Source organism: Ciconia boyciana, chromosome 1, assembly GCF_034638445.1.
Source record: "Ciconia boyciana chromosome 1, ASM3463844v1, whole genome shotgun sequence".
NCBI lineage: Eukaryota > Metazoa > Chordata > Aves > Ciconiiformes > Ciconiidae > Ciconia > Ciconia boyciana.
Window position 1 is genome coordinate 103,376,208 of NC_132934.1, and position 14,750 is coordinate 103,390,957.

At 44.2% G+C, this 14,750-nt stretch overlaps 1 protein-coding gene across 1 annotated transcript; it reads left to right on the plus strand.

Moving 5' to 3' along the window:
- Positions 1-10,001: 10,001 nt before the first annotated feature.
- GJA8 (gap junction protein alpha 8) lies at positions 10,002-11,201 on the plus strand. The gene has a single exon (XM_072851632.1). It carries the CDS (start codon positions 10,002-10,004, stop codon positions 11,199-11,201), a length of 1,200 nt encoding a protein of 399 aa, XP_072707733.1.
- The last annotated feature ends 3,549 nt before the right edge of the window (positions 11,202-14,750 follow it).

The following is a 14,750-nucleotide window of genomic DNA, read 5'->3' on the forward strand; positions in this document are numbered from 1 at the left end:
GACAGTGTGGTAACACGGGATGTTTCCAGACATACCCACTTGTTCAGGTCTTTCAGAAGCTTGGTCCTTTCCTGCTCCTTGTGCCTGAGGATGTTAGGAGATTGTACAAAAAGTCTTGATAAAACAAACATACAGAGATCCCCTCAAGAGGCTGAGAGATATTATTAGGCCCTCTTTTACTGGCAGGCCTGGAGCAATTATTACCAGAAGTATTATCAGATGCTTGTCACTGTTTATCCTGGATCCACTTGACATAGTCCAGATTGGCTGTAAGCAACGTGTTCCCTAACTGGTCTGATACCTCACAGCTCCTGGTAGCAGTTAATCTATTTCTGTGAGGACGATGTCAATAGTGGTGGAAGAGCCATAATCTAGAATATATGCAGAGAGAAACTGGAATCCATGGACCACCTAAGTATGCAGCTTGCCTGTATTCTCAGATCTTCTCAGTGATGTCCTCCAGCTGATGTGCTCTGGTGGTAGGTTCTAGGCAGGGGGAAGAGAAAGGGACAGGTAAGAGGAAGGTATATGGGGACCTAGGAAAGGCATTTTGTATATGATGGCTCCATAATGCATGTGCTACACCTTGCCTACAAGCTTTGCACCTGTTCCCAGTGCACCTCTTCAGAAATAGCATCTACGCTGGCATGAGAACTTGGAATTTCTAACCAGGACACTGTTGTAAAGGTCTGCATTTCTAGGAATAGCCTGGTCAAGTTTTAAGTGAAATGATGCCGATCCATGAAATCATGTGTCTAAAAGAGTATTCTTCTTTTCCTAGCCCTGTTTGTGCTGATGCTGCAGTACCATAGGACCTGCCCTTGACATGTGCGAGTTCATCTCCTTTGCCTTACACGTTCTTTGTAAGTTTAGTGCAGTTTTTATTATTAACCATGCTGTTATTAAAGGGAGAATCGTGGAGGTCAGGTGGTATACATGAGAAATACTTGTTGGATATGGGATGCAGATTCAAGTGAAAATACAGATTATACTAGCAAAAAGAGTGCTTTATCAACAAAGTTTACACTGATTCTATAGGTAAAACCAATGATATAAAAGTGACCTTCATGTCAGTTTAACTCCATCTATTTAACCATTGTAAAAGTACTATTAAAAATCGTATTCACAATAGGTATTACTGCATCACCGCACCTTTCCTGTGTTTGCTTTGCCTGAGTTTTGTATCTTGCAGAAAAAGTTCAAGAAATGAGGCAAGAGAAAGGCAAGGTTTAGATACAGCCTAACAGGCACACTGTGCCTTCTCCTTTCTCATTCATAGCATCCCTCCGTCTCCCCTGGTGCTGTGCAGTGCATGAATGAGAAAACACCGCCCGCTAGTGGTTTAGGCTGCAGGAGCCCAAGAGACAGCTGGGCAGAGGCTGCTCCCTATTCCTGCTTTGCTGATGCTACTCCAGCAATTGTACTGGGACAAGGTGGGTGGCTCTTAGTCCTCCTGCCCTCAGATAAAATCAGCATCTCTGGAAAAGGTCAGCGTTGAACGGAGCGAGAAAAGAGGTTCTTGCTGGAAGTTCCATGGGTCACTCGCACCTTGTTTTTCATGTTTAGCGTTGATGTCCAGATGAAACACTCTAAATAAGCTATGGCATCTAATCTTACGGTTACTATAGTAAGAGAACAAATTGGTTGAAATGTGGTTATGGTAAGCAAACACCTCTAAATCCGCAGCATGTTCAGAGCCATCACTGAAGTCAAAGAACAAAGCAGTGATCCTCCCAAAGCTTCCCTGAAGACAGCCCTCCTCACAGGGCGGTGTGGAGGTACATCTGGTAACCTGGGGTGAGCTAGCACCAGCATCAGAAGCGGCATAGCACCAGTGTGCTTCACGCTGCCCCAGCTAATTAGCCCCACTCCAGAGAGGAGATAATTAGCTCAAGTGGAACGCCTTGCTGACACAGCTAACCTGCTCCCAGACCTGAGCTGGTATCTCCCCAGCTCAGCATTGCACTGGGTGGCGTAGACAACCTGGGATGTCCAGGCTGAGTTTTCAGGGTTGGTGGCAAGATACCTTTTTTTCTTTAAACTGAAAATATTTCTCTGAGATTTCTCTAGGTCTTTGGCCCTACGTAAAACTGTAGGGCCAAAGACCTCAGAAAGCCTCCCTCTCCCCCAACTGTTTTCCTGCTCATAAGGTAAGATCATCCTTAACAGATGTTTGTTTACCTCTTCATAAAAACCTCCTGTGATTCTACAGGCTCCCCAAGCAGTCTGCTGCAGTGCTTTGCTATTCTTACCATTGCAAAGTGTTTTTCTAATGTTAAGCTATATCATTTTTATTGCAAATTAAGCTGATTATTTCTTCTTCTACTTCTGGTGAATGTAGAGGACAACTGCTTAGTCTCTCCACCCATTATAACAAATGTTTATGTGCTGGAAGACTGTTATCATGCCTCCCCTCCTGTTCTTTTCCTAGAGAAAACAAACTCAGTTATTTTATCCATTCCTTATAAGTCATGTTTTTTCACATCTCTTATCATTTTGTTGTTCTTTTTTGGACTCTCTCCAATTTGTCTACATCTCCTGTAAAATGTAGTGCCGGGAACCGGACACACTGTTCCTGCTGAGAGCTCAGCAGTATCGAGTAAATGCACGAAATAATTGCTTCCTTTGCCTTATAGACAAAACTCCCCTTAAAGCATCTCAGAATGAGATTTGTCTTTTTCAGTGGGAATCTCACTTAACAGACTCATATTCGGTCCCACCCCAGCTCTTCCTTCGCTGCACTGCTGCCGAAATGGTTACGCACTAGTTTGGACCCGTGCGTTTGCTATCTGTGCAGTGACCTTTCCTGACTTGTACCTTGGTACAGTCACCTCTGCAGAGGGCAGCCCAGCTCTCCAGTGTCTCATGTCCCTTTCAAATCCTGATCTCCCAGTTCCCCTGCCGCCAGGAGGGACTGCCGCCCCCCCAGCCCAGCTGTCATCCTTTCGGTTTTGTCCTCTAGTCTGTTGTCCAAAACACGCAAGGAAATACTGAGCAGCCCTGGAGGCAGAACTTCAGGGATATCATCCTCCCAGCTGGAAAAGTGAAGCCCTGATAATTACCCTTGATTATGGTACCTCAACCTGTGCAGCCTCTGCACGGTGACTTCGTCTGCTTGCTGCTCTGGGAGCCTGCAATCTAGATATTTTCTAAATGCTCACTAAAGTCAAGGTATATTATATCTACCATTTCCTCCTCATCTACCAGGCCTGTTAGTCAAAGAAGGAAATTAGCCTGGTTTGACAGGATTTGTTCTTCAAAATTCCCTGCTGGTTGTTTCTTATCACCTTATTGTCCTTTAGCTACTTATAAATTGATTGTTTCATAATTGGTTCCAGTATCTCTCTAGGTATCACGGTTAGGCTGACTGGCCTGTAATTCCCCAGATCCTCTTATAACAGTAATTTTCAGAGAAGAACTGCATTTAAGTTAAATAGATATTGAAAGACATTCCACTTTTGCCCTGCTTATCTTTATTCATTGTCTAGTTTTGTTCCATCCCTTAAATTAAAAACACATTTCCCATAAGTATTTATTCTCCACTTGAGGCTCAGCACAATCCAACCCTGCCTTCACCTCTTCTCCTGTGTTCTTGCCCAAACATTCCTGTTAACTTACATACTTCCCAATTTCCCTCCTTCTTGATGCTTTAGATCTTTCTCCCTCTCTTTTCTTTATGGTTTGTTTGCAGTTCCCTAGCAGAATATACTCCCCAGCAATTTGTATCCCCCAGTGCCCTGAGGGCTCTGAAGAGAGTCCTGGAAAAATCTCAGAGCTCTGCCCTTAATATGTGGACAGTGACATTTACCAGTCTTGCAGGGACATCGGAAGCTCTCCCTAAAGATTTGCCCAGGGCTAGCTACATTTAAGTGATTTCTGAGACCGGTAGGTGGCAGAGAGAAGGTGAAATCTGGGAGACTCTGGTCCTAGTGATCAGACCAACAGACTGCTTTGGCTCTAGGATGGACAAAGGGACGTGTTACTAGAAAGCAGGTGTCTGCTAAGTTGGGTAGCATCTAGCAAACAAGAGCATTGGTAGAGCTCCCAGCTTCTTGTAGGGAGGCTGAATATATCTAGTGTTCAGCTTCAGCCGGGAGCAAAAGGGTTGTGTGTTCAGCAGAAGAACAGGAAGCATGTGCCACTTTCTAGCTAAGCAGATCAGGAGAAGATAACTTTGTTTGAGGGAGAGGTATCATTATCCAGGGTTGTGCGCTATATAATTGCACAATCTGCTATCATGCATGAACAGAGCTGTTCAATAGCATGGCCCTGCCTTGTCCTGACATCATGTCTGTGTTAGAAATCCGTTTGGAATGAAAAATCCCACATTCCCCAAGTGACCTCGTAGTCTCTGACCAAAAGGCTGAGTTGCAGTGGGGAGACTGTACAGTCTCAGTGGTGCCAGAGATGGGAGCTCAGTCACCAGCCTCAAAGCAGCTAAAGGGTGAGAAGTCAGCAATGAAGCAAACTTCTTTCCAAAGAAAATAACATTTTTAAAGTGCAGATGTCCATGGTTCTTTGAAGGCAAGAAAAAGTCACTGTGAGTAACAGTGTCACTCTCATTTGCTGCTACTATTTCTAGCACTGGTTTTTGGAGATGGAAGTACTCAGCACTTCTCTAATGAGAGCGTAAATGCTGGGCCACACATTGGAAGTGCTAGCCATTATCAGTCTGGAACTGCCAGTGCTGCAGTTCTTTTGCAGACTCAGATAATGTCTCATGCTGCATGTGAGGTCCAGCCTTCTAGACCTTAAGGTCTTTACTCCTTTCTTTCACAGCCATTGCTTTCATATTACAAAGGCAGCCCTGACTTCCAGCATTACCCTGATGCCTGGAAGAATAAAGTCCCCTTCTTCTTGCTCTTCTCCTGCTCTGTCCTCTCCTCTTCATCCCTATCTCAAACAACCACTTGCTGGTGTAGCCCCACTACAAGAGGAATTCCTCACTGGCCATCTTTGTCTTCATTTAGGCCATTTTCTGTGGCCATTTTCTTCAGGGGGAGGAGGCCCTAGTGAGCTGGAGAATCTGGCCCAGAGCTCAGTGGCACCTTTTTAAAAAGCACCCAGTTGAAGGGACTGTGTGGTTTTCCCCAAAGCAGAAATGTCCAGCAAACTCAGTGTGCCCCATGTTAAAGGCTCTGCATCCTAGTGATAGCCACGAAAGTCACCCTGATCATTCAGATGAAGGTAACAAATACCCAATGATCAGTGCCTTGAATATAATTTCTGCATCAGCTGCATCTTGCAAGCTGTTCTGCAACTTCCCACATAGTGTTTGATATTTGGATAGTGTTTGCAAGTGGCAGATAGAAGGTTAATGGGAAATGTCTCTGACAGTAGCTGGATGTAATTTAGAGATGGACTACAGCCATGTAGTTACATACCAGATTTGGGTTTTGGCTCCTTTTATTAGAGAGATAAGGCCCAGAAAGGGATATGCACATTCAGCCAGAGCTGAGTTTTCCAAAAAGACAGTTTCAGTCTGAAAAGGGATGGGCAGTTTAACATCTGAACCATCTGGCCTCTGTGATGCAGCAGCTTGCAGGCAGTCTTTAAAGGTGTTAGCAGTTGGTGGTATCATTTAGTCCTCCCTCTCTTACAGCTTCCCAGAGAGGCGATGAGGGTGGCAGTGATGACCAGTCACTCGTGTATTAATCCTAGTTTATCTCAGGAGCATATAGCAAAACAAAGCAACAAAGGTATTACTTACTCTTCCCTACCGTCCTTATTCCTCTTGATCAAACTGTGCCTGTTTTTATTCCCTTCATGTTCTTGGGACTTGTATCTTCTCCTCTATGTGTCCTCTCTCCAGGAAGACTATTCCCATGCTTTATGTAGCACTGGCTGAAAAATGTCATGTATAGACCTCTACTACTTCTCTATTGAGAGTGATTTATTAAGGTGTTCAGAACATGACCTTCATTCCAACTGCATGCATAGAGATTGATTTTTCTTTTGTGTCTCCAAACTGGTCCCTCTTGCAAAAGGTGAATATTTTCCACCTCTCACTTATCCTTTAGCTCTTTTGAAATCCAGTTTGAAAAACATCATCTCTGCCTCCAGTTGTGCTTTGGACTTTGGAGCTCTATGCAACTCAGCTTAAAAGCTGTTTGGGAAGACAACTGCTGGAATGAGGCTGTGAACTTACATGGGCACAAATGCCCAGAAACACTGAAGAGAGGCCTGAAACCATTGGTTTGAAGATACAAAATTTTGCAGCCCTCATATTGTAATATCTCATTCAAATGACAGCTTTTCTAGAGACAGAGCATCTCCCAATGCCATTCGGGGGAATTAAATTCAGTGTTGAGTCTGCATAAAGAGGGATGAGAGCTACTTGCTCCTTCATCACTTGATGAGCCTGGTATCTGTATCATTGCTTAGCAGATCTTGCTTCCAGTAACCCTCTTTTTCGTCAGAGCTGAGCACCAAGAGCACATCCTGAGCAATTCATACAGAAAGACTACAAAAATAGCACCTGAGAATAAAGTTATATCCTTTGGCTCATAATCAAATCTCATAGGGCAGTTAGTTGTACTTGTAGATGTGATTTTTCTCTTCTGCAGGCTCTCTAGCATTTTTGCAGATGGCCGCGGGTAGGCGAGTGCGCCTGGGGTAACATTCCTGTTTGCTGGGCTGCTGGAATTCAGCTACGCTCCTTAACAAAACAGTTTGTTTTAGACATTTTTGATGCATGTGCACGTGCAAGATGCATTTGGAGGAAAAACCAAGCAGAACTAAGACACTGAAAGGTGAGGTTGTAAAACTGGTATTTCTCAGCTTTGATTAATACTGACTGATGATCTAGTTTTCCCATATTGCTTCTTTTTCCTGGTAAAAGATGTTAAAGAGCAGTCCAAAGTATCTGACAATGCCAAGTACAGGTCCAGTACCTCAGTGACTGCCTGTGCTGGAAATAAGCAATGCGACTTGGCTGTCAGAGCTGGGTGTAGGGTAACAAATTAATTCAATTAGTTCTGCCACCATCAGAGATGTTGGCACTTCCTTTTCACCTGCCATACCACGACACCTAAAGACTGGCGAGTGGGGACACACACAGAGCTGTGCTGAACCATGGCAGAACTGCAGAGATGCTTTGGTCCCTGCTTAACTGTGCAAACTCCCATTTATGCATGTATTAGGTTTTCACTGCCTGTCGCCTGTTGCTCTCCCCCCTCTGCTTTTTCATGTTCAGTGGATTCTCCTCTCTGTGTCTCTGCCTCTCTTTCTCTATTTTTTTCTCCCTATTGTTCCTCACGTCACTAACTGTCACTCACTTCATAAAGCCGTCTGGCTCGGAGCTTAAATATTGCAGGGCAACTAAAACCCACCATCAGAGCCAATTCAGTCATATCTGCTCAGTCGTGCGACAAGATTGGGACTTTTAGGGTAGGGAAGAAGAGAGACAAAAGTTCACTCTTCCCTGCAGAGTGCCAAGAGAGGAGGGGGACACATTTCTTCGGTGGAGCCTTTCACAGCGGCAAGTTGCTTGCTCAATGTCCTTAATCTATACAGTCTTTTTCGCTGGTAGTGTGCTCAGGTTGCAACGTCTGGAAGTGCAGGGTAGGGGTTTGCAACGAGTCCACGTGAGTTAAGAACACAAGCCTGTTGACTCTGAGTGGGCTTAGACAGTCTCCTGCTCTTTTCCTCATGACAGGCAATTTAGGGGAAAAGGTGGCTGCCTAAATTCATCGCTTGCACCTTTTCTGAGACTTGAGGGGCCGACTGCTTGCAGGTGGAATCCTAGACATTTGAACTGGTTGTACCACTCATCTTCAGTCCACCTAAAATTGTCCCTTGCCGTTGAACCGATTGAGCAACCTCGAACCACTTCACTTGCAGAAAATAGAGAGGGTGGTCATGGCACATTTTTGAAAAATGTGACTAGTTTGGAAGTGATCTCAGGAAGAGTTTAGCCAAATGTAGCAAGCCGCAAGCAAGGCGTTTAATGGAGTTGGACAGGAAACATTTTTCCTTCTCTTGTACAGTGAGTTTTCCATATGTTAAGGTTTATCACATCTAGAATGTCGCTCTTGCGTGCTGCAGTGGAAACGTTCAAATGGTGGCTGTGGATATCAGTGCGACTCACAAAGAAAGAAAGGGATGGAGTTAACTGCGGTGCCTGGGGGACAATGAAGTTTATATTGTGTCTTTTACAGAGTTGCACATGTAACTGTCGGGTGTACTTTGCTCTGTGAATTTGCAGAAAGAGAATGTTTAAATCAGTTTAGATAATGTATGTAAACAGCATAATCTTCTGCTAGACTTGTTAATGTAAGTGCTGACATTAACACACTCTTTTACACAACTTTAATGACTGAGAAAGTAGCAATTTTCTTCGGTGATTAAATTATATGTTTGCCGCTTACGCATGCAAGGTGTTTGTGCAAGCTGAAGGACTGCGTTCTGTTCTTTGTTTTCTAACATGGGTGTCTAGGGTTAAAATTTTACACGGTTTGAAGGCAACGAAAACGAGTCCGTCTTGTTTTAGAAAAATAACATCAGAAGGATTTTTTTGGTTGAAAATTTGTGATATTCCCCAGAGCCACAGAACTCTCAATATTTTGTGTGTTTGTCTATGTGTGAATACGTACACACAGTAGCTGAAACAGACTGGTATGCGTTGGTGTGTCGTAACATATGGCATTACAAATATATCCCAGTGGTATCTGAAGGAGGAAGGAAGTTTAGATACTCAGATTTCCATGCTGTTGACTGTACCTTCTTTTTCCCAGCACTTGTGTATGTGTGTCTGCATTTAGGAAACTATAGATGGAGGTAGTATCTAAGAGATGAACTTCTAGATCCCTGTGAACAGCTATTTTATGAATAATATTCCATTTCACTTGTCATGTCCATAAGTCGGTCTTTCTGGATCACTGTAATATTCTGCATTCCTCAGAGACTCCAGACTGCTGTGATGTGTTAAATTAGCCCATCCCCCCCAAATTTCCTCTTTATTTCCCTCATTCATAGATTTTTCCTTGCCTAAGATTATATAGTGGGAAGTTTAGGATATGCAGGATGAAGTCCTGGCCTACGAATAATTTCTTATCATGCAAAAATAATGACAGATGTAACGTTTGACTTACTTGCATTACTTGAAATGGACTACTTTCTTAGCTTTCCAATAGGATATCTGTAGCTGGCTTCCAGCTCTGTGTTAGCCTGAGATAGCAGCACTGACATTTTAGAGAGAGAAAATAGTATTTTAGGTCCCAGTTATAGACCTTTGTGTTCTTCTCCAGGTTGGTTCCAGTGTCAGTGTGGCAACTGACTTCAGAAGAGGATACAATGAATAGTGTCAATAACACTGAATAATGATATTGTATATAATGCATGCTATATAGCAAAACTAGTATATATGGTAGTTATTAAGCTTACACAGTATTACTAACATAGTAATGGTGTTGTAATTGCTATTCTTACCTAACAGAGTGATTTCTAATGTAGAATTAATCTATGCAACCTATAGAGAATTCAGGTTTGTATAGGTGCAAGATGGGCACCAATTCGAGATCCGTTTGACCCATGTGTGGTTCTGCTGCAGAAGAGCTTGGGTGCTTGAAAGCTTCATTGTGTTTTCTAACCACTGCAGCTGCATGCTGATAAATCTGTATTTCTGTACTGCTGGCGAGTGTTTGTACGTGTACAAAATCTAAGCAGGTTCACGCAACTGAGCCTACGAGGCACCACAGAAGAATCTTACCTGGAAAAGGAGTTGAATATACTCCCCAGCTGAAAAGTAATTGCCCATTTAGAGCCAGGGAAGAAAGAATTTAGCAAGCAGTTTGCTCTGGCTTCCCAGCCCTTCTTCTGCTAATAAATCATTGTGATCAGGCAAATAAGCAAGCAAGCAACCTTCTTTCTGTTCTCAAAGCATAATAGGGAAATACTAATTGAAAGCAACACCGGGCATCAGTGGGAAAACCTGAAATCTTTTAAATTTAGCATAATTTGTGGTCATTCTCTTTCTTTTTTATTTCCTTAGACAGTAAGAAATGGGTGACTGGAGTTTCTTGGGGAACATTTTAGAGCAGGTGAACGAGCAGTCCACTGTCATCGGGAGAGTTTGGCTCACAGTGCTCTTCATTTTCCGCATCCTGATCCTGGGAACAGCTGCCGAGCTAGTGTGGGGAGACGAACAGTCAGACTTTGTGTGCAACACCCAGCAACCTGGTTGCGAGAACGTCTGCTATGATGAGGCCTTCCCCATCTCCCACATCCGGCTCTGGGTCCTGCAGATCATTTTTGTATCCACGCCTTCGCTAATGTACTTTGGGCATGCGGTGCACCATGTCCGCATGGAGGAGAAGAGGAGGGAGAGAGAGGAGGCTGAGAGGCGTCAGCAAGCTGAGGTGGATGAAGAGAAGCTGCCTCTGGCTCCAAATCAAAACAAAGGCAACAACCCTGATGGGACCAAGAAGTTTCGCCTGGAGGGTACCCTCCTGAGAACCTACATCTTCCACATCATTTTCAAAACCCTTTTTGAGGTGGGATTCATAGTAGGGCAGTATTTCCTGTACGGCTTCCGAATTCTCCCCCTTTACCGCTGTGGGCGGTGGCCCTGCCCCAATCTTGTGGACTGTTTTGTCTCCAGGCCCACGGAGAAGACCATCTTTATTATGTTCATGCTGGTGGTGGCGTCTGTGTCCCTCTTCCTCAACCTGGTGGAGATCAGTCACTTGATCCTGAAAAGGATCCGGAGGGCTCTGAGAAGACCAGCAGAGGAGCAGCTGGGGGAGGTCCCGGAGAAGCCCCTCCCTGCCATCACAGTCTCCTCCATCCAGAAGGCCAAAGGCTACAAGCTGCTGGAAGAAGAGAAGCCGGTGCCCCACTACTTCCCTCTCACGGAAGTAGGTGTTGAGCCCAGTCCCCTTCCATCAGCCTTCAATGAGTTTGAGGAGAAGATTGGGATGGGACCATTGGAAGATCTCTCCAGGGCGTTTGAAGAGAGGTTACCGTCATATGCACAAGCGAAGGAACCGGAAGAGGAGAAGGTAAGAGCAGAGGAGGAGGAGGAACAAGAAGAGGAGCAGCCGGCACCTCAGGAAGAGCCAGGGGTGAAGAAGGCAGAGGAGGTGGTGAGCGACGAAGTGGAAGGGCCTTCAGCACCTCCTGAACTCGCCACTGATATGAGACCCCTCAGCAGGCTAAGCAAAGCCAGCAGCCGGGCCAGGTCAGACGATTTGACTGTATGAAGGTGCAGGATATGGGGGAGCACATGAAAAAGAAAAGGTTGAAGAGAAAAGGAGAGATAGAGAAAGAATCACAAGATATTTTTAAGCAAAGTGCTAAAATGGCCGTTTGAATATTATTTCCTCTTGAGATCCTCAACTGGAAAGGTACTATCATGGTAACTGTGCCTTATTTGCCCTGTATGTCCATTTGAAGAGGAACATTTTCCCTGTTTCCACATGCCAGCTCACTCCTTACAGTAGTATCTACACTGTACACGACGTCTTTTAAAACCCAAGGTGGCAGCGAAACCCAAATGTCACCACTGTGAACGTATTTACTGGAAGCTTTGTGTTCCACGTTTCTCTAGGAACGTGGGGAAGGATCTGTCCCTTCATCCAGCCAGGGGGAAGACTGATCAACAGCATCTAGTATTTCTTTTTCTGTTTCCACCTATGGCATGCTGAGCAGATCTCCCCTCCGCTGTTGGCTGGGAACTGCAGTTATTTAATTCACAAAGTGAATTCTGTGCTTAGCATCACCACACTAAAATAGTAAGCACTGTTTCCCCTCTCTATTCAGAAAAGAAAGGCTAAAATGTCCCCAATTTCTCTGTGAATGCAAATCTGAGTTAGGTAAAAATATTTTCCCTTTGTCAAAAATATTTCTGCCCTTCAAGTGACATTGACAGCGGGCAAAGTTAACAGTAGCTCTCTACTAGGATTTAGCAGATGCCCACAGATGGATTATTTGTTCCCAAGAGGGTCATCCAGCCCCAAGCCTATTTCAGAGCACTGGAAAGAATAAATTTAAGTGATATTTTTTACTTGTAGTCTTGTGACTTAAAGATCTGAAACTTGATTTAGCAAAGCAAGTGTGGGAAGGCTTCTGTGAAAGGAGGAAACAGCTACAGCCCCCAGAGCATGAAACCAAATATAAGCTTTCACGGCATGATCCTGACATGTGCTCAGTTCCTGGAGCTCCCAGACTTACAGGCACTCAGCAGGTCTCAGGTAAAGAGTCCTGAAGGCACGTGTGAACCTAAACCAGGGGTCTGGGTAACTATGTGACTATTTAAACCTCAAAATACAAAACTGGTTGTTCAAGTTTGAAAAGTCTGATATGATAATAGTCCTTTGACATCCTTTGGTTTTAATTTGACAGACGAGAGCCATCCAGTGGTCTACTTCTATATTAAATGCCAAAGTCTCAAGTAAAACAAGGGCTTTCAAAAGATGATTTAGACCTTTTGTGCCAACGGGTCTGTACAGAACTCTCAGAGCCTCAGCAAAATCTTTTTTGTTACAAAAGGCAGAAAAGCATGTGCTTGCAAATGTTTAAATGTCTGTGGATTTCTAATTTCAGGACTACAGCAGCACCTTTTGGCTGGGACAGTGCAGCAATGCATTCAAAAGCTTCAGGTTAACAGCTACGTCCCCCCGAAACTGAGCCTCATGCCAGAAAAGTGCAGGTATGCACTCTCATCAGCTCTGCTCTGCAAACCTCAGACCCCGCCAGCTCAGCAAATTCTTTTTGTTGGGCTGCAGCCCATCCCATTGTTCCCAGGGCAGGCTCTAATCCAGGTCAGGAAAAAAAAGGTCTTTGGCATTATGCATAAAACTCATCCCGCCGTTAGCTAGAAAAGACCCCCTGCGGTCTCCCAGGCTGACTCAAAGCCCATTGAAGTCAAATGGGTGTCTGAGAGAGCTCTGGGTAGGCTTGGGCTCGCATCTCCAGTCCTGCTGCCCCACGTCCCAGCCCAGGCAGCCACCAGTACAGTCAGTTCTGGCACTCGCTGATCTAACCTGTTTGGTGGGGCTCCCATGCCTTGTTATGCAGCTGCCCTATACGGGCGCAAAGGTGGCTGGACTTCACTGCCGAGTGAAGTAATCTGTACATATGTAGAAAGTTTGTAGGGTGCATTGGGATTCTTCAGCACCATAGCGGTGCCACTTTTTTTTTTTTTTTTTTTAATACTATTAATCCTTTTGCTCCTCTTGGGCCTGTGTATTTTCCCAAGGTTTGCAGCCTGAGGTTAAAATCTTTGCTCCCTGGACAAAGGCTGTTAGGTTGTCCTTCCTTGTGAAGGAAGACTGGAAGGTGTCTCCTCAGTTTTAGGAAGGAATATGACAAAGCAACATACGCAAAGGAACATGCAGAGAGAGAATCTGGAGGCTACCATTTATCCACTCTCTTAATACAGAAACAGGAGAACAGTTAACACAAATGAAGGCAACTGAGGAAAGAGAATGTTTTTCGGCAGGAAAAGGGTCCACTGTGCCCAATACTCTACTACAATTCAAGCAAGGGCAAAGATTTAGATGAACAGCAAAATCACCGTACTTATACGAGATAGGAACTATTACTTTTTATTTTCTTCACAGAAAGATATAAAAGACTTTTAAAGGTTCTAAGCATAAACCAGCCCACTCATTGAAGGGGGTTGGAAACACACTTTCCTGTAGGTAAAAAAATATATATATATCTGTAACGGTTCAGTATGAGGTATCGTCCACCTTCTTCAGAGCATCTGACCCTTCCAGATACCAATGGACTAGATGAATCACCCCCACCCTTGTTTACTTCTAATTACTTGACAAGTCCTTTTACATACAAAGTATTTTGATAACCCTCCCTGTTCCTGGCCTCTGACATGCATACCTTCATTAGATCACTGGACTAATTAAGATGAGTGCTTATTCATCAGAGGTATATGGTTCACAATATGGCTGCCGGGTGGTCCAGTCTTCAATCATCAGATGTTGAGTATGTCATTCTTTTTCACTGGAGTGCCTCAGTAAAATGCACTATATGCAGCATACTCAATGGACACTCTGTAGTTCTTTCACAGCTGCCGCAGGAAAGCTCGTTTCTTCCTCTGGGTCACGACAGCACAATGAAACAAGCCAGCGTTTTCCTCCTGCATCCCGTCAACTGCTTGTTGATTTTTTTTTTTCAAGCCAGTTTCCAAGTACCCTGCCAGGCTGCTAGTGAATCTGTAGCCACCAAGTACGAGCCACGGCATCAAGACAGCGCTTCTCGGCAAACTGGGCAGGGAACTAACAGTCCGGCCTTCTGGCATTCAGCCTCATCTCTGCAATGAAATCACTGTGGGACTGTCAGCAAGTCATTCTTCCTTCTTGTAGAATTGGGAATCATTTTCTACCTCACAAAGACGACGTGAGGCTCGATATATTGTGTTAGTAATAGAATGGGAGGTCCTTGGATGGAAGGCCCTACAGATGAGCAAAGGATTATGGCTATTTCTGGATGTGATAGCATATAAATGTGTTTTATTCCCTCTCAATGAGACAAATTTAATCATTTATTCCAGAAATTCCTGGTGAAGTTGCATAACAGCCTCAGGGCTATGGATTCAGTGTATGATTCTATCAAAAAAATAATTAAGCAAAACATAGATCTATATGTAAAAAACAGGGAAAATTATCTTCTTGGGAAGGGGGAAGTCACTGGACAATTAAAGCTATGCCTGGATCATTTAAAGGTGTGTGTACCCCCTTGGCTCCCTGTGCAAATAAATTACTAACTGATCACATGGCTCTCTGCAAGGA

Coding starts and splice junctions, on each gene's coding strand:
- GJA8 (XM_072851632.1), top strand. CDS start 10,002: ATGGGTGACTGGAGTTTCTTGGGGAACATTTTAGAGCAGGTGAACGAG.